A 20,664-nucleotide genomic window follows, 5' to 3' on the forward strand; every position below is an offset into this window, starting at 1 on the left:
TGATCCCCCGGCGACCTCTCTCTCTCTCTCTCTGTCTCTCACACCGGCCTGAGGAATGCTGGGTGTCCCAGGCCGAGTGCTGTGAGAGCGGGTGGGCGCAGACGAAGAGGCTGGATGTGAAGACTAGGTTAGGAGGTTGATGTGATCAGGGCGCTGGAAGGGAGAGTGTCAGTGTGTGGCGTGTGCATGTTTACAGTAAGCACCCCTTACCGCCCGCTTCCTTCTCCAGAGGGAACAATCCCTGCCTCTGTGAGCACCTGCAGGCCAGGCCGGCTCTGCCTTCCCTCTGCTCCCTCTGTCCAGGCAGCTTTCGTGCACCTGGGAATGCAAACTGCCCACGTATGTGTTTTATAGCCGGTGGGCGTTGTGTGTGCTGGTGCTTTCTCTCCCTTCCTCTGCTGCCAGGTCACCCTCACACATTTTATAAATAAAAAAAAAATACACTGACCACACACTGCAGGATCCGAGTCGCAGAATAAACACCGGTCTGAGTCAGAATCCCTCTAGTGAATTCTGATCTGGTTCAGTTTAAGAGAAAAGTAGAGTTTTGATCCTTTGCTTTGGCTCTTGATCAGAACTACTGGAATGAAAAATGTCCCATATCTAAACATTACTAATAAGCTGTTTGCTTTTTGGAAATACTCGCCTCACTGAGCACAAGAGCAGCCTCATGACCTGCTGCAGTATTTGTATTTTGAAACATGTCTGTTGCCTATTTTTTGGTGTATTTTTTGGAAGTGGCATCATGTTTGAGATTTTGAAACTAATTTCAAAAAGAAAATGTAGAAAAGTCTCTCATTGTCATAACTAGAATTGCACTCAGTGGAGCACTGACCTCCGCTAAGTCCCCTTACATTTTTTCATTAAGATTGTTCTCTGGGACAATGTCAGTACTAAAATTTAAGGAGTTCTTCCCATTGACCCATACCACATTCTTCACTAAGTTTTGTTAGTGAAGAGTTGGAAAAGTTGGTATAATATACGATAATGAATTCATATAAAATATAATTGTTTTTCAGGAAAGATGCATCACATTCAGTACTTTCGTCCTCCCAGAATTTGATAGAATAAACTTCACACGACATAGGAATCATACTGGTAAAAATAGGACCAACAAGAAAACTGTACCTTGGGCAAGAGAGTGGATTCATTAAGCATTATAGATATAATAAGAAACTCTCTCCACTCATGAGACCCAATGACGTGGTAAGACACTAGGTTCTTTCCATACAGTAAACTGGTGTTTACATGTGAAAGGACAACACATGGAAAACACCCTGTGGTGAGCTCAGCCTCCGCAGCACCAGCTATTTCTGTTATTTGGAAACAGCGACCCTTTTAAAAGCAGCTTACACAACACAAATTAACGTGAGGTATGTGCTCATTTCTGCGGTGCGTGAGTGCACGTCACGTGCACCATTACTGCCCCGAGGAGCTCAGGTCTCAGCTGTCTGCGTAAGGGGATGATGTGCTTGGTAGCTGTCAGTCAGGTTGGGGTAGAGGCGCGCTGGTTAAGCCTGCAGCTCTCCGGCTCCGGCCATTAGCGGGTTGAGATGCTCTCACCTGCGCTCGGCAGACCTGTCAGAGCACCGGGACTCCAACTCTCCCACCGAAAAGGGCCTCGGGGCGGCCTCTGTGTGAAGTGAGTGACACTCGCACACAGCTGCGAACGGGTCCAGAGGGCGTTTGCAGGGCAGGAGAGGTTAATGGAAGAGAGGAAGAGGAGAGGGGCTTCACCTGGATGAGGTTACCTTTGGTTGAGGGGAGTTCTGAGACCTTTTGTTAACCACACCAAGAAATCTGAGAGAAGGCTTTCTCCTCCTGTTAACATGCTTATTCTATTCGAGCTCTCTGAGGCAAGACAGAGAAAAAATATCTTTAATGGGTCGAGTTATCTGCCATGATGAGAGATGGCGTGGTAATTATCCCCCCCACTGGTGGAACATGGAAGCAGAGGTATTGGGGTCAGTCGGGCTGGATGAGGCTGCAGCTTAATAAGGAGCCGGTGCTCAAAACAGCCCACAGACTGTCTGTGCCCTGTTCTGTGTGTGGCTACCCACCTTGTCTGAAACGCGACACCGGCACACACACACACACACACACACACACACACACACACACACACACACACACACACACACACACACACACACACACACACACACACACCAACTGACATTGAACCAGTCTTAAAAGGGTGTCAGTCAGTCAGTATGTGAGCTTGGAAGAATGAGGCCACAGGTGCTGTGTGAGACGTAACACATCAGACGTATACATGCACTGCACACACACACACATACACACACACACATACACACACACACACACACACACTCACACACACACACACACACACACACACATACACACACACACACACACACACACACACAAAGAAAGCTTTAGGCAAAAACAGCAAGACGTTAGCATTGTACACTGAGGGTTTATCCTGCGCTGTATTGTAGCTGTGGCCGTCTGGAGGCTGTTATGAAGTGGACCTGAGGTGTGGCCAAGTGTGTAGGTTTATGGTCAGTGTCAGTCAAAAATCCCTACAGTTGGATGGAGGCCTCTCTGATTTCCTTATACACAGTCTGAAGTTATCAGTGCTTGATCAGCTGTTTTGGCCGCTCGCAGCTGCTCCTATTTTGTCTCCAGCCGTCACTGCCGTCCCCTCGGTGCGTCCCCTCTCGCTCTCTCGCTCCCTCTCTCTCTATCAGCAGTTTGGCAGCTGCTGTTTCCTCGTCGTTCCTCCCACGAGCACCTCAGAGGAGTTGGAGGAGATGATGGGAAATGGAGGGAGAGGGAAGGAGCCACCTGTGGCGTGGTCTCTGGTCACGGATGGCAGTTAGGTTTTAATCTTCTCTGCTATTGATTCCCAAAGCTAAATAATGACATTGCGATAGGTGTTGAGCAGTCTCTCTCCTGCTGGGACAGGAATAGAACAATGACCTGATGATGCATCAACAGCCTGGTGTGTGTCTCTCTCTCTGTGTGTGTGTGTGGGGGGGGGGTCTCCATACCTGGCTGTTTTTATAGGCCACACTTGGAGGAGGGCAGTTGTTGGGCAATGATTGGCACCCTGCTCCTCCTTTCCTTCCTGTTGACGAACCAATAGCACAGCGACTGAGTGACTGCCGCTCCAATCAGGATTATATGGCCAATTAAACAAGCGCACTGTCAACCCTCGCTGTGTCTCAATTCACTTACCTCCATTCACTATTCAAGGCACCAAAGTTTCACACTTTACATGAAACTCCTTACCGAGAAAGGACGACACGATGTTGGCACAGAGTGCACCGTAATTTACAAGTATATGTTTATTTTTAAGTCCACTGAGCAAAGCAACTGGTCGATTTTCTAACGTTTTATAATCTCTTCCATTGAGTGCACAATGGCCGTGTTAGATATGAGATAAAACAACACTGTTGAAGGCTATACCCTGTACATGGTTGGATGGAAGTATCTAACTTGAAATACAACACAGCAACTTTTAATGTAAGTGTACTATGAGATGGTCGCTCCTTACTGTTACGCACCAGAAACAAACAAAGCAGTGATGGAGTTTTGTGATAGATTCAAACAATAGACACTTGTCACCATCAACACTCGCCATCTTGGCTACAGAGCGGAATAGGAGGGACAAACAACGTGTTCTCTCAAATGGTTGCGTAATTTCCACATTGTGTGAAACAGGCAGCGCACACAAGACAGTTTATTTATTCTCATGTCCACTGAGGAAAGCAGCTAGCAATAGTATCATTTCCATTAAGTGCCCAAAAGCTGCAGCGTAATTTAAGATACATTGTCGAAATTCATGCACTTACTGAGTGGACTGACTTAAGTATCTAATCCAAGTACATGTCCCCTCAGATCTCTCCTTATCTTTAAGAAACAAGCAGGTCTGTTGTGATAGATTCACTCCGATTTAAAAATAGACCTTTTTAGTCTTCACTGAATAGATCAAACATTCGGGCCAACAAGATTCTCCGTGACATTTCCTCCCGCTTCTCGGAAACAGAGGCTGAACACCGATCGATCGCTTGATTCTGCGGGAGGCTGAACAACTCTTTCTGTTCCAAGCGACATCAACAGATCAATCTGGAACAGACACACACACACACTCCACACAGTCCTCCTGTTCAAACACATGCGCTCGATACACACATACCTCAGCAAGTCAAGGTCAAACACAGAGACGTCTCACTTGCTCTATTCATTCTTAAATAAAAGCATGTGTATATGCTTTTAACGGGAATCATAGGTCCCATTAATCCCAATGTCAAGGGTAGATTACAATAACACAAACACTGACAAATTCATTAAGTCGGTTGCTTATGAAGTTAGTGCAAGAAAATGGTTTGAAATCAAAAAAACACATTGCCCGGAGTGCTCTGCTGCTGGATCCGTGAAAGATCCCTGAGGGAAAAAAACGACATGTTTTTATTAATGCTGCAGCCTGGACTGCAGTTTGCAACTCTCGGCTGAAAGCACGTCTCACAACTGTTTCTTGTTTTAAGAACGGGGGAAACCTTTTTTTGCACCTTCTTTAATCACACCATATGTGCTTGCTTTTAATATGCGCTGGTAATGTACAAAAGATGAGGTTCCAGAGGGCTCCTGCCAGCGAAAGTGGTATTTGTAGCAGCGTGAAATCCTCCCCAGCTGCAGCTCTCACATGAAGCAGGTAGTAGAGAGATCTGCCGCAGCCGCAGTGACAAGCCATCAGCTCTCACAGAGGCTGAGAGAGGGAGTAAAATAAAAGAGGTTGAAGTTGGCAACAGGTAGCGCTTGATGTCAGCTTCTGCAAAGAATTAGCTGCCGAGTTTGACAGCAACAGGAGAAGAGAAAGTGCGGCTCGCATGGGTATTTCCCATGCTTCATGTGGCATTTATCAAGAGGCAGCCAAGGCATGGGTAACCCAACACTGGTGAAGTCTGAGCGCCGGGGTTTCTTCGAGAATTAGCGGCGATCAGAAATGCGAGGAATGCAGAAATGTTCGGGGCGCCACATGAAGGGGAATCCAGGAGGCAGAAATGTGATGAGAATGTGTGCGTTACAGTACGACACATCGCTCGCATGTTTGGATCTGGTTTCCCATTCAAACAAAAGTTGCGTCTCACACCCTCCACAAGCAGCCCCATTAATCATTAGTGAGAGAAACGAAGCTGCCACTCCCACCAGTGCTGCACACCACGCAGAAAACCCAACACACACGGTGGCTGAAACAATTTCTTTGGATGGGGTTTCTTGTCTGCATGAGAAAGATCAAGCAGATATATGAGTGTAACATCCCAACCTTTTAAGTAAGAAATATTGATTCTCTCTCATTAGTATTTCATCTGAATATCATATCGAGCAGGCAGAGTGTAGAAGCGTAGACTACTCTGCTCCATATGGACACACACAGACGTTTGATGAGGCCCAGAACTCCAGTAAACAGCTTCAGATTTAGTCATGTGTTGAATACAACACACCAGGGACGCTGCAAGCCTCCTGGCTGCGTTGTGTTAAACTAATATAAGCTTGTACGTCTCCACAGCCAAAAATTCAGAAGTAAACTCCCCATCGTCGTTCCGCCTTGGTGTTACTATAATTGCAAATTTGCATAATGCAGATACATTTGTTAAATGTGAACTGTAGTGCACATTGTCATTTAGCCCTGAAGCTTCTTTCAGACATACACTGAACTCCAGATCACCTCCTGACATTCTCCGGAGGGGCTGTATCTGCACATGTCTGAGTTAGAGCCTCTGGAGTTTCTGCTGCCAGCCCCCTAATTAAAACTCCGGAGAATGTCCCAATGAGCCTTTGTGAGATATGCTGAGAGGGAGTATTGATGATGTTTCGAACATATAACAGACAGGAAAACAAAAAATCACAATCTCAGTTTGAAAAAGCTGTGCCATACACGTAGAAAGACACAGATAAAGATGTAAAGTCAGTTTTTTTTGCAGAAAACAAAAACCTTCGATCTCAACTGCAGAATTTGTACGTTTTGTCCTTCCTCTGTCTGCTGCACCACCCCTCACCTGGAGGAGAATGTCCTGCTTCATTGTTCACGTATGAATGGCAAACTCTTGAGAAAGTTTTATTTGTCTGTTCCATCCGGAAACGATGTGGATCAGATTCCTCTACCTGAATATTTCTCTAGATAAAAGCTTCACATTTCCCGATAGAAATCTTCACGTACTTTGCTGTGTGTTCAGACAAATGTACATGATCAGCTTAAATCAGGACCTGTTGTCTCCATGGGGACTGCAGACTCTGCTTCTCATCCACAATTACAGCTGCAGTGCTTTTATTGTGAAAGAGTAATCCTATTGAGGAATAGAAATCTTGTTTTGCGGGCAGCCATGGACAGATGAATTAATTTGATGTCCCTCGTCACGTGTCCATATCTTTGTCCGTGCACCTGTGTTCCCCTGTGTGCCCTCTGCTGCAAAGAGAACATGTCATGTGACACACGGCAGGGTTTTTGTTTTCGGAGAGAGGTTACTTGTGGTCAAAACATTTTCTGTGTGTGATGACATCGGTATGCAGGGTTGGGTTTCCTGATGCAAGTGTCAGTGCCCTCTTCAAAAACATTTGAACTGTTAACCTTAATGGTTATGATAAGATGATATTTGAATGACAAGTGTATCATCTTCCATGTGAGGTCACCCGAATGCCATGATGACACTTTGTGTGACCCCAAAGTCACAGCAGCTCAATTTCACACACTGTTGGACCTCTGCACAATCATGCCTTGTATTCTTTGTAATTCACAAACCTATTTGAAGCCTTTGCTTTGTCATCTCTACAATTCAAATAAAATCTATATTGTCTAATCTACATGATAACAGAGATCATATCAGTTAAGACGGCACAACAACAAATTACCAAGCTGTTTTTTACTGACTTCCAGACATTACTCATCCATAGTTACTTTCCGCACAAACACCTCCGGTTGCAGCAGTGCAGATAACCTTGTAGGGACAGAAAGGGCAGAGGCACAAAGGTGGAGGAGAGTCAACAGACACTGCAGATGAAAGATGTATTTGTGGAAGCAGCGTGTTTACGGCATAATGAGCGCTGGAACCCAGACACACATATTGCCGACAGTGACTATGTCAAAGGGGTAAATGGCGCTGAATGACAACGCCTATGTCTGCAGACACGTATGGGCCTGCAGGTAGGATGTGCTGCTCCTGTTCCCCCTGTTCTGTGTCCTGCGGCTGACGGACACTGGAATTCCTTGAACTGCTGAGGCCTGGTTAGACCCTATACGTCCTGACTGTCAGGGTGCACAGCCGCAAGGATGAAGGTGCCTGGTGGGAAATACCCAAATCACAAAGCTAAGAAGAGGGAGGAGGAGTTTTCACACTTTTCCTTTTTGTGGGAAAATAGCATTATAACAATATAATTCATTACACTAAGGTCGTGGTTTTTATGCCATGTTGTCTTTATGGCATGCTCTGCTGTGGATTATTTTCATTTTCAATCACCTAAAGGGCTAGAATTGCACTCAGAGAGCACATACCACCACCAATGCACTGATGAAACCACATTTACACTCACTAGATCCAGATTTTTAGTTGGATCTGCACCAGATTACTCACACCCATATATCTGTCATTCAAACCTGCTTGATTCCTTTCATACACGATTCTCGGAAAATCTAGCTATGACGCCTTATCTTGCCATGATGAAGAAATTGAAAAACATTTCCTCCTACTGATCCATATCCACACCAAAACACAACGCTCTCTTCCTAAGGTCATGCCTCACCCTTCTACAAAATTATATGAAAATCAGTTGAGTCGTCTTTTCGTCCTAACTCAGAAACATAACCTCCCATTTAGAGGTAGTACAAAATGTCCTTGAAGGAGATCTTGCTTTTTGCGTTTTGCCTCTGTAGCTCAATGCAGCTCTGTGGCTTTTTAATTCCATATTAAATTCAAAAGAAAAAATATTTCTTTTTGTAATTAATTCCGTACAGGTGCACTTTTTGAATCCCTGACAAACCACAGTCAGTTCAACAGCCTGATCTCAGAGGAAGTAGCTTGTAGGGGAGCCCTTGAAAGCAGCACACTGCGTACATCTGCTTTGGTGCAGCATTAAGCCGTACTGTATTCTTGTGCCTCTCAGCACCTTCATTTCCACTTTTTCAACCTTAATCAGTCTCTTCACTGTCGCAAGAAATAAGACGTGCCTCAAAAGAAAATGCTCAAATAATGTGCTGCTGAGAATTTGCAAATCCCACATCCGGATGCTGAGCCACACAGGTGCTCTCTTCAGGGGAAGCCAGTGTTTCATAGGGAAATGCATTTGTGCAGGCGCAGTGAATATCAATAACACACACACATACACACACCCACACACCCACGCAACATATGTGTGTCTGTATCTAAGCATGATGCTCTATTCACAGCAGCTTTGAATCACAGGCGGTGAGTCATCCCATAGGTATTGTTCTGCTGGCCAATCAAAGCAAGGGCTGGATGTCCGGTGTTTCTAGTCTGTGTGGCATGTGAAGGAGAAGAGAGACATTGTGTGTGAGTGTGTGTGTGTGTGTGTGTGTGTGTGTGTGTGTGTGTTTGTGTGGTTGTGTGTACAGCTTGTTTAAGTGTTTTCTGAGTTACACTACAGTCTATGTTGTTTCTGCCCAACAACAGGCGTCTGGGAGTCTCTGCTCCACTGCACCAGTATTTCCACTGTTGAGTGTAACTCATGGGCCATGTCATTGGTTTTGAACAGTTGAAGTTATTTTTAGTGTGAAATTTCTTATGCAAAGAACATGTGGTGAGAAAAACATCTGAATCCGTCAAAATTAAACCAATCAAACCATTTTTACAGTGTAATTTTAGAAAAGATAAAAAAGCTGTTGGTACCACAAGCCTTTTTTTCACATGGTCTTAAATGATTCATGGGGGGCCACTAATGGAGAAAGATGATAAACGATCAAGTAAGGACTTTTATGACTGGAAACTTTATAGATAATCGTAAAGTAAAACAATCTTTATTAATAAAAGGTGAATAACTTTACAATAAGACATCCGCAATTAATATCTGACAGTTTTTAGTAGTTTTGGCCTAGAGAGGCTCTGAGTAAAGTCATTATATCGTGGCTCCGGCAGGGCCTCACTCAGCACCAGTGTAACATCACACTAACACAGGGATGTCAGACGTCAGTGTTTCCACAATACCTGTTTTTGAGTCTGCTTTTAGACTGTCTCTCAGCCTTTGTCTGGTCACAGAATGTCCTGAGACTGGTGTAATTGATGTAATTTACTCGCTGAGACAAAGTGAGAAACACGCACAGCGGCACCTTGTGTGGAATTTAAAGACGAGAACATCAGAGAACATCAGAACAGGGCGGACGCTCCCTCCTGTACCTGAGGCATGTAGACGACTGGAATTGGAATTCTTTTGTGGGAAAAAGTTTGAGTGGATACACTGGACTGCTTTTATCTCTTCTGTCGGAAGTACACAAGGTTCAAGAGACTCTGGGTTCGTTTTTTCCTTTAAGGCCTCACTACAGAAACAAGGTGAAATAGATAAGAAGGAATAATGATTAATTAATCTACAAAGGCTTCAAAATATAAAACCACTTCTACTCGTCTGGCCCCAAAGGTCTCCCTGCAGTCAGATGAGCAGACATTATTAAATGACCTTAATGATTCAAATCAGACGAGTCAGGGTCCCCTCGTGATGGGACCCTGACTCGTCTCTGTATTCACAGCATGGCTGAACTCAGGATTGTTATGAGCATAAACAATAATTTAGTGTCCTTGCCTCTAATTAGCTCCAAAATGTTTCTTCCCTTATACAGTCACTGGTGTGGAACGGAAAATTACTCAGCGTCTAATAGGAGATAAACAAAGGCTTTCAAAGACAGGGATGTGTGTTTGTGAAGCTAATATGTTGCACAAGCTTAATGATAAGGGCAGGATGTCAGGCAGAGCTGATACTCATGGGCTTGTTGACGTGACTTTCGACTCACTTCCCTCAGAGATAGACCGCTACGCAGTGCCAGCTTTCGTAACTACAAACCAACAGCCAATATTGTAATTATCAGCTAAAAGTTACAACTTCACAGAAGTGTCAATAACGAAGGTTATTGTTCAATATTGAGACGAGGGGGACAGAGCTTTTGAAATGAGAGCTCCGAGTCTCTGCACCTGCCTGTCATAGGAAATACATTAGGTCAAGTCAGTGGCTTCTTTTAAATCCAAGGCTATAACCTATACTGTATTCACCGAATCGACCTAATTCTAGTTTTTATTATTGTAATCGGAGGTCGTGCTTAAATTTCTGTCCCAAGTTTAGTATTTTCTATCTTTTTTTATTTGTTTATTCTTTGAGACTGTGCTTTAATTAGTTTTTTATGTTATTTTCGAGTGTGTTTTTTTATTTGTAAAGCACTTATAAAATGTTTTACTTCTCCATTGAAAACGCAGCCCGAGTGAACTGTCGTGCTGTGACAGTTAGTGGCCGCCTGCAGAAGTAGTCAAAGCTGACCATTGTCCTTTAAATGAGGTTATGAAAACGTTTCCCCCCCCTTTGGCCTGCAGTGTAAACATCCACGCCTGTGGTGCACACCACACATCAGCTCCTCGCTGCTGGAGCGTTCCGGCAGCGTATCTCCTACATGTGCACTTCATCTACAGCATCTTCAGTGATTAGCTGTGAGTTTATCTCTGATGACACGGTGGAGATCACACCTATGTGGACTCACCTCCAGGTGTGTTACAATGTATAAACCGGAATGAACAAAGACACAATGTCGGTCAGTGGAGGAATGTGGCTTGTGAGGACGGGCAACATTTTATGTAAATTTCTTATTCAGTAGCTGTTGACTGTACGCCAGTCGAACCCGCTTCCTGTTCAACGGGGCCATTTAAAGTCTGTGAAGTTAAACACTTTGCCTGCTGAACACATTTATTATCTCGCAAAGAAAATATCACTAATCAAGCCAAACAACAGTTTTACAGAAAAGTCAGAGTTCTGACTTTAACACACTTTAAAACAGTTCTGACTTTAACACACTTTAAAACATAATCCCATCAAAAAAAAAGTTTTGGGGATTGTCTTATTAAGACATAAACCATCCTGGATTTCTCAGGATAAGTGATGTTAAAGGGAGGAAATCGTAGTTTTAAAGTATGACAGATGTCTTCATGTGGAACATCTGCAGCCCTCAGCCTGGACTGACAGGAGAACAGCGGGCTTGTTTTATGGACAGTGTTTATCGTGACAGGGTATTTCCTGGGAGCAGATGAGCCTCCATAAATTTGACGTGATTTAAGTGTGTATCCAGACTCTGTCTTTTATAAGATGCAGATTGTCCCGTCGCCATATGTGCGCAATCTCATTTTATTTCATATAAGAATATAACATTAAATGAATTCGATCAGTGGCACAATGACGCTTTGCTCTTGATTTTACTGAAACGAAGAAGGTGTCTTCTTTGTGAATCTATGTTGTACTGTATCTTTTACATTAGATGTATTGTTTCTGTCTTTTATGTTGAGGATATCCACATTTCACATGTCTCATGAACATCTATAATTCCGTTCAAATATAACTACGACCTCTCCAGATTTATGGGACCCAGCTTTGTTTTGTTAATGCTTTTAATATAATTTTTATTGGAATTTAACAAGTACACAACGAATCCCCAATGAACCCACAACCGACCCTCCCCAGCATCTTCCAATGGCTACAAAGAAACGAGAGCAAGAAAATAAATATTTGATACATAAATAAACTATAAACGATTAAATGACAAATAAAAGTGTCATATAATACACCTCATGCCACGATAATTACACGTACAGTAACAATCCTGATATAGACAGAGACTACGGGACTAATACAGAGGTGCAATCTATTCTTTAGGATGGGTCATCCAAACCCTTTACAAGAAAGGTCTCCATGCCTGGTAGAATTTGGAAGTATTTCCCTGCAGGGTGTATTTTATCCTGACTTAAGTGGTACAGTTCATCTTTCATCTAATGTGGCAAGGAGGTTGAGATCTGGATTGTTTTCGCCGGCTGATAACAACTACGTTTGAAGAGGGGTGTAGAATGGAGCCAAACTGAAAGTAGCACACCCTGATTCTCTGGAAAGGTGTACCTGCTTTTGTTAAAAACAAACAACCTGATAAGGCTGTGCTTTCCCCTTTGTCTTGTCACGAAGGCATCTCTTTGTAGCTAATGAGTGCAACAGCGATTCATCATCGCGTTACTCTGACAGTGGCTTCTTGAGAATTGGTTTTGTCTTTACACACTAAATCAGATACACTACAAATTAAAGATTGTATTATAGATGCTTGGTTTATTTTGATTTTCGCCAAGCTTAGCATCAAGGAGTCGTTCGATCTCTTTCTTTCCTAAAGTACAGTCTCCTCTTCTGGGCTTAAACTTGCAAACAGCATGAGAAACGAAATATATACACTGTTTTTACTCCGACAGAAGCAAGGTTAATGAGCAGCAGAGATAACACGTAATAAATGTGATCACACTGTCAGGGCCTGCATTTATTCCCAGATGCTAACAAGTGATAATGAGGCTTAAGAAAGTGGTGCAGCTTATCAACAAATCACAAAATTGCGTTGGCCACAGAGCGAGAGCTGGTGGTGTGTGGTCCTGCTAATGACCTAAAATGGGCCAGTTAATGATGTGAGCATATGTATTTTTGACAAAGTGCTAAACAGTGAGATTCAACCTTTTCTGGCCCCTAGCCTTTAAAACCCAGCTGGAGCAGCTGTTGGGGAGTGATTGTAGCCCTCGACTTTAACTTATCTCCAGTATGCACTGCTACACCCAAGTGTGTGTGTGTGTGTGTGTGTGTGTGTGTGTGTGTGTGTGTGTGTGTGTGTGTCCTGCAGGGCTGTGGCTGCAGGGTGAGTTGGCAAAGCTCTTCAGAGAGTCAGACCTGCACAAAGCAGTTTTCAGAGTCATTTAACATTATGCACAATAAACCTGCAGCACAAACCACACAGGGGCTTGTGATGGAGGCTGCAGAGAGGGAGAAGAGGAGAGAGAGAGAGAGAGAAAACAGGGCGAGGTGGGACAAATTCAGCACCTGTGAAACCCAGACTATAATAGATTCCTTCATTAATAATATTTAGATTGTAGATGACCTTTTTCTCATTGCTTTGTGCAGTAAGATGTTTTATAGCACATAAAAGAACAAAATTTAGATTTTATATTAAAAATATCTTATTGTAATATTGATTGAAATTTCCAGAGGAAGCTGAAACTGCCACTTATATAAATAATCTATAAATATATGTAATTTATAATAATAAATCGTTATTATTCTCTGTTTGGTCCACTCCAATAAAACATCAGGGTTAAATACATCACAGAGCAGTAAATCATGTCATGATCTCCAACAAAGTTATATAAAACGATTATTTTTTTACGTTCTTCCACAAAATAGGGTTATGGAATGACTTTTTTTCGTCATTACATGATATCACATGTTCTAAAGTACAGTTATGCTCTAATCTGATTACTGTCCCTTATCCCGCTGGTTGGCCTCAGCAGCTGTGGGACAGCGATGCCTCGGCCTTATGTAACGCTCCCCTCCTCTCTTTGCTCTCGCATCTCTTTTCCTTCCTCTCCTCCTCTGTATGTTTATGCTGATGATGTGTCAAAACTCTTCAGTTCCCCTCGGTGCTGTCAGGAGTCACGTCTCCTGCCCTTTCTCCTCTGCAAAGACACAGGTCTCAGTTTGAGAGCATTAAAGATTCAGGTCTGGTTTGGTCGCTCCTGCTCATGAATACAGACTAAAAGGCCCCCCCCCATAAGAACAGTTCCTGGTTGTCCGGTCAGCAGCGGGGCAATTAGGTGAACACATTTCAAAGCACTCGTGTTCCTTTCACCGGGACATGAGTTCAGCTGTAGGAAATTAAGATGGAGGAATTATTCATGGCCGTGCAGCCACCGCAGTGCTCTCTCTGGTATAGATCGCGACCGAACGAGTGTTGCTGTTTGATGTAGTGTTAATAGTTTTGCATGTGGTCGGACTAATTGTAATTCCAGCAGTGCTGCACCAAACCCTGACATGCTTTTGTCTTTTATGTTTTCTCCGTCGCCTTGATGATTCGTTTTATCTCAACCAACTCACACAACTTAAGCCTCTCTCTGTCTTTTTTTCCCTCCATGTCTCTTTCGAGCTCCGCTGGACTTGACATAATCCAAACTGTACTTTTTTCTCTCACAAACCTCCTCAACAACTCTCCCCACACTCTGAATCCTGTAAAACCTTCACCCTTCTCAGTGTCAGTACCCTGGGCTGTATCGTCCGGATCTGGTTTTCTTTTGCCAGGTTTCTTGTAGCGAATGCAGTGTAACAGGATTTTTAATTGGTCAGAGTTGAATGGAGGTGTCCTCTGGCAGTCCTTCACTGACTCTGTGGCTGACTGGTATCACACAGTTGATCTTGACAGGTCTTGACTTAATAAGTGGAGCAGGGAGCTGTAGTGCCGGGCTCGGTCCGGTCGCAAATCAAGAGTTTGCAATGAAGCAGAGTGAAACAAAGACTATAAATATGACAATGATGACAAATGTATTTATGGGTCTGTCGCTGTCTCCAAACTAATATTTCCTCCTGTTCCCTTTCTCTCTCCGCAGTGTTCATCTGCAGCTTCATGGTGGCTGCTCCAATCTTCGGTTACCTGGGCGACCGCTTCAACAGAAAGGTCATCCTGAGCTGTGGCATTTTCTTCTGGTCCATTGTGACTCTGTCGAGCTCCTTCATCGGCAAAGAGGTACGGCACAGTGGAGGAGACGTGCAGCGCCGGAGCTCCAGTGTTATCTTATTATGCTGCCACGCCTGTGATATGGTCCTGACTGACGAGCTAATTATTGTGTTGTGATGAGGATATGCTCGATGTCTAGGCCGGTGAAATGAAATGACACGCTTGTTAAGTCAGACACCCGCTTGGCCTTTGTAGACATTCTTTATACCTCCCTCCCTCCCTGTCTTCATCTCTGTCTTTCTCTCACTGGCCACTAGCCAATCAGCTAATGACGGCCCATGCCTCAGAGTTGTCTCAATTACAAAGCTTTAGACGGCAAGTTTCACTGCCCCTCGACAAGAGGATTTAGATTTGATATCCGTGAAAGCCTCCGTGTGCCGGGATGTGTCGGACACATTAAAACAATAACATTATTGTTTAGGGGGACGACGTGGGGGATGGGTATTTCACTGAGAGAAGCCTTCACATTAATGTGAAAGGCTCTGTGCATGTATGCGTGGGTGAGAAGACTCTGGCTGCTTCCATACTACTGTGTTTGAAAACAGGGTTTTTTGGCCACACCATCGTTTTGGCTCTGTAGCTGTTTTAATAACCCTGATTCCTAAAAACACGCCTGAAAATATACATCACATGTTCGCATCAGGTACGCTGGACATGCGTGAGCTGGTATAAACAGGAAGTATTTGGGTGTTAGTTGCAAAGACATCAGGGTCAGAGAAGTTTGTAATTAATTATCCATGTTGCGTAAGCCGAGTCTGAGGCTGGTTGTTTTTTTCCATAAGGCAGTCATGTGATTGGAGCCTGACCAATCCGTGAAGGCTATGATTTGACTGAAAAGACCCAATTAACAAACAGGTCTGAGTTTCCAAGTAATCATTTCTAAACATCTGTTTCTGCCCGTCCAGACTAAAATGCAGCACCGGAGTTTTCAAAATAAAACGAGCCCAGCCGAGTTTCCAAACTTCGCCATTTTAGCGTCTCTAAAAGTGTAGAAGTAGGTAGTGTGGATGACAGGTGAATCAGTAGCTTAGTTGATGAACACAAAAAAACTACGTATTAGTGTGGATGTAGCCTCTGTTGTACAGTTTCCGGGACAGTCGTGAAACAAACTTAGAAAACTGACAATTTAAAGTCGCTCATCCAGCAGGGAAGTGTGGCTTTAAAAGCTACAGTAGAAGCTAAATGTATGCATCACACATGCCGAGCAGCGTCATGGAGTCCCGCGCTGAGTAAAGCCTGCTCCCCGCTCATCAGCCCAAAGCTGTGGAAGGGGATGACAGCTCCGAGATGATGACGCTCCCGGGAGGGCACCCTTCCGCTTAAATCCCCTATAGATTGCATGTGAGGAGACAAGATGGCAGTTATTCGGCTAAGCAGGGGACACAGTCACGCTGCTTCTGGCCAAGATGAAAATAGGGCTTCTTCCGTCTTCCTCTCTGACATGTGACACAAAGGCCACTGACTCCTGACAGGGAGACGGAGAGTGATCCTCAGCGCCTGCATTCCTTCGCCCTAAACTTTTAATTCCATCCACAAGACATGTTCCCCTGCCAATCAAACGAGACAATAGTAGACGGCTCTTATGTAACACCACTACTGCACATGAGAGATGAAAGACATGACACGAAATGAAATGTTAATGACCACTTACAACCGAGTCCTGTCATTACGCATTTAAGACACTCTGGGGTCCTTTAGGCGGATTTGCCGCAGTTGTGGAATTCAGATCTTACATAAGAGAAATTTGCCAATGTCACAATGTGAAACTGGATATTTTCTTCTGCATGGTCGCCGCAGATCATCGTCCTATAATGATAACTTGTAGGTCAGCTGAAATTTTTAAACACTTTAGTGGTGGCCACCTGTGGCTTCCTGTGCCTGACTGTGATCTTTGGAATAGGATCACGTCTTTGAAAACGTACATTTACTCTCTTTTTTCAGGCTCAAGTTCATCTCTATTTGTGATTTTGTGACAAGCAAGAGTCTTTTTACTCAGTCTTATCTCATGAATATAATGAGGGTAAAACAAGGATAATAACCACCGAACTGCTAAATGTTGTCTGGCAGCTGTTTTGTTTTGTTTTTGAAAAAATGAGTGAATGTCGCAGCTGTTACAACTTTTGTCTCCTCCATCCACATGCAGACTGATGGAATCTAGGTTTTGTTAATGAGTCCATAGTACAACAAAGTAAATTACAACTCTTCATCATAATGTAGCACTGAGCAATATGGCCAAAAAGTTAATCAAGGTAAAATGTCAGTATCGATAATCATGACCAATTTCCGCCAGCCCCACTATTAATTATATCATTGAATGCAGTAAAAAAAAACATCTAAAAAAATTGTCGTCTAGTCTCAATCGCATTATTGAGTGTACAGAGTGTTGCACTCATTAGTGTCAGCAGTAAGGGGGATGTGCTATAAAAGCCACTGAAAGTTAACTGATGAACACACACACATCAGGATGTTAGAGCTGTCAATGAGAGCAAGCTAGCACTCATCTGAAAGCACCACCGGGCCTGTGCAGCCTGGCAGAGCTGCAGCTACGGGCTGTAGACTCCTTTGGAAACAGGCTCAAAACAGTTTAAAGTTTAAAGTAAATTCCTTCCAATTTGCTTTCATCTCTCTACAGTCCTCCGTCTGCCTTCACTGTGTCTAAACCTCATTTTCATGGAGCTTTTTTTTCGTTGTTGTCGCTTCACTTTCATTTTTGTTCCAAGTGGTGATGACAGCCTGGTGGCCACAAACACAAACACACACTCACACACAGAGATGGCCACCATCATGATCCCACCAACAGCCGGTTTTGTTCTATTTAAAAGGATAGAATAGACCCAGAATCATTCCAACCAATGCAACAAACACAAAGATGAAAATAATGTAGTTTAAGCTCAGTTGGGATCAAACGTAAACATGGTAGTTTACATGTATTTCAAACCAAAGGTTAAAAGAGACAGGCAACAGTAAACATTGAAAAGAATATGCATGTGACAGTTTCGGGATGTTTCCCTTGAGTGTCAACTTACAGTGAGGTGTGTGTGTGTGCGGTGTTGGATGTTTGACGGCTGTGTATATGACCCCATGACATGATGTGGCATCCAGCAGCGTGAGGCCTGCAGTGACGGATGAGAGCTCGGGTCAGCTCCGGGGTCAGATTCTCAGCTCATGGTCTCTGCTACTTACAGCACCTTCATTAATCTCCGTTCACAGCTGACAAACCCAATAGAGTGGAACTATATCACACTCCCATGCAACCACACACTCTGCTCTTTTATATTTTAATTGGAAAACAGATGCATTCCCCACAAAGCAGAGCAGCTTTTACAGTTTGTCACCATCAAACAGTCAGACTTTATTGCACAAAATAAATGTGCAATTTATTTCACTCGGGGGCCGAACAGACTGATCACAAGTCAGTGCCCAGTATTTCCACAGTGTGGGGGAACCAAATATCTCTGCAGCTTGAAAAGCAGACATCGTAGTCAGTATCCAGTGAGTTGTGGTTGCCATGGAAACAGTTAACAATCCAGCTGCCTACACAGCTGCCCCCTCCAGCGTGCAAGCTCCTATAAAAGCCTTATTAGGATTTGCCTCTTTTATTTATAAGTTTATCACGTGCAATATAGAAGACACTGGTACTATAACAAGACTGACACCTCCTTCACACTGATCTGGTTCACAGTTCCAAGAAGTAAAATTATTTTGATCAAGGTAACCTCCACCACTGGTGAATCACGTAATAACAATCGGAAGAAGAAATGTAAGACTTATAAATAGTTTTTTACGGTGCTTTTCCAGACACACAATTAAAGTGAAACCAAGCATTAAGATCAGATTATGAGACGCCAACAACTATCAAAAGAAGTCGTCGTTTCACTTTAGTTTCAGTTCAGTTTTCAGCTCTGTTGATCTGATAGATGTATCAGAAGTGACTCATCAACCCGCTGTAGCACATTTTATTATCAAATCAGCAGTTAATCAGTAAACTTTCAAAGTTAAAATGCTTTAGTTTTAACCTTTAAATGTGTTTTTCAGCCCTGACTAAACCTTCACAGACGTGCTGGGGACTAAAAGTAGAGCTCAGCGGTTTTCTGTCCAATAAAAAACATTAAAAAGACCTCTGAACAAGAAACGTGGCCTTTGAGTCAACATTTTCCTCTCACTGAAAGTGTCCCTGCAGAGTTGAATAATATATATATATCTCTGCCTCTGTCTCTTTCTATCTCCCTCTCTGCAGTACTACTGGCTGTTTGTGCTCTCCAGGGGACTGGTGGGCATCGGTGAGTCCAGCTACTCGTCCATCTCTCCCACCATCATAGGAGACCTGTTCACCAGCAACAGCCGCACCATGATGCTGTCCGTCTTCTACCTGGCCATCCCCCTGGGAAGGTAAGAGAAAGACAAGTCCTGCAAGATGCAGGATGTGATCTATTCCTTGAGATGTCAGTGTGGATGTTGAATCTCTTGTCTAATTCAAATCTAGCCTCTAAGTGTTAAATCCGGACTTGCAAAGGAATCAGAGGCATTCGCATTGATTTTTTAAATTATTCTCACATAGTGGAAGGTCGGCCTCGCTCCCATCTGGCTCTTTTTCCCAACTGCAGCCGCACAAAGAGCTCAGGCCCTGCGCAGAGAGAAAAGAAGAACTTACAATTGGCTGCGTCAAGCTTTAAGGAGGTTGGGAGGCTTTTCAGGAGATGTGGCGTAGGGATGTTGGGAGAGCGAGAGGTATTATTAAGCTTAAATCTCCAGCCTTTTCAGCTCATTCAATCTGCAAAAGGGCCACAGGGAGAAAACAAACAAAGCCAAGTAATAAAAGATGAATGTACCGGTGGATGCAGTGCGGGAGCCACTTGAGGTTTATTGTTATATACAGTGCTTAATGGCATGTGCCTGAGCAGCAGCATGCTGCGCTCTTCGCCATGCAGCTACTGGAGAAAGGGAATGTGATGCAGCCTTCAAAACACTGTGGGCATTACTTTGAATTTATGTTATTATTTACATGTCACTAAAATGTTATTGCAGGGCACAATAGAAAGATGAATTGTTTTGTAGCGTACTAATGTTTATTTGGATATAAATAAGCAAAGGAAAGGCTCACGGCGCCCTGAGTGCTCGGGTTATGAGCTGCCGACGTGTTTGGGTCACAGTAAACTGTCGGGCAACGCAGACAATAGAAGGTGAAAGAGTGGGCCTCACTAAAGTGCAGTCAAACATCCTATCCAGCCTCCCACTTGTTTGCCATTATCGAAGTTGTTATGACCGTTTCCAGGAAATTACCTCAGGAATTAGAACAGATTCACAGGAAATGGATTCCTCCGCTCCCTCTCCCTAGTTTTGAAACTTTGCCCCTGCAGACCGTGCCCTGCCTGATGCCAGTGTTTTATGTGAGCATATATTTCATGCTCAAGTTTAATTGTGGGTGTTGAACTTTCCAAACACTCTCTGGGTGGACTCTGATAAGATTAGCCATTAGTCACTCACTGGAAATATCATATGCTGTCTGAGCCTGTTTATACTGGGCTGTTATTTTTGGAGAACTAATCATGGAAGCACAACCATGGACTGTTTCCCTCTTTTCTCTATACCAGTTTAACAAGTTTTGGCCTTTTAACAGCCAATGCTGATAAGAACTCTAAAGTCCCATTTCATAATCAATCAACTGCCCCAATCTGCTGTTGTAATGGAAAACATGTCCTGCAGCCAGAGGCAGTGCACGAAAACAGACAAACAGGTTCAAAAAGCCAAAGAAATGAGGACATCTGATTGACTTTTGGTAACTAATTGTAGTAGAAGAGGCCAAATTAACTTTTAGAAGGAGCTACTGAGTGACAAGTTAAAAGAAAAATCAGCAATAAAGTGTCTTCATAAAGTGTTGTGTCCAGGAAAGTAGCTTCAGTGTTAAATCTGCA

The 20,664-nt window shown here is 43.6% G+C and overlaps 1 protein-coding gene across 2 annotated transcripts in view; it reads left to right on the forward strand.

Moving 5' to 3' along the window:
* Window positions 1-20,664, forward strand: part of spns2 (SPNS lysolipid transporter 2, sphingosine-1-phosphate) — a 69,348-nt gene that overhangs the window by 21,744 nt on the left and 26,940 nt on the right. For both annotated transcript variants that reach the window (XM_061085704.1, XM_061085705.1), the window contains exons 3-4: window positions 14,625-14,761; window positions 18,990-19,141. In XM_061085704.1, coding sequence (XP_060941687.1) covers window positions 14,625-14,761; window positions 18,990-19,141 — 289 coding nt within the window. The remainder of the gene's footprint in view (window positions 1-14,624; window positions 14,762-18,989; window positions 19,142-20,664) is intronic.

Source organism: Limanda limanda, chromosome 14, assembly GCF_963576545.1.
Source record: "Limanda limanda chromosome 14, fLimLim1.1, whole genome shotgun sequence".
NCBI lineage: Eukaryota > Metazoa > Chordata > Actinopteri > Pleuronectiformes > Pleuronectidae > Limanda > Limanda limanda.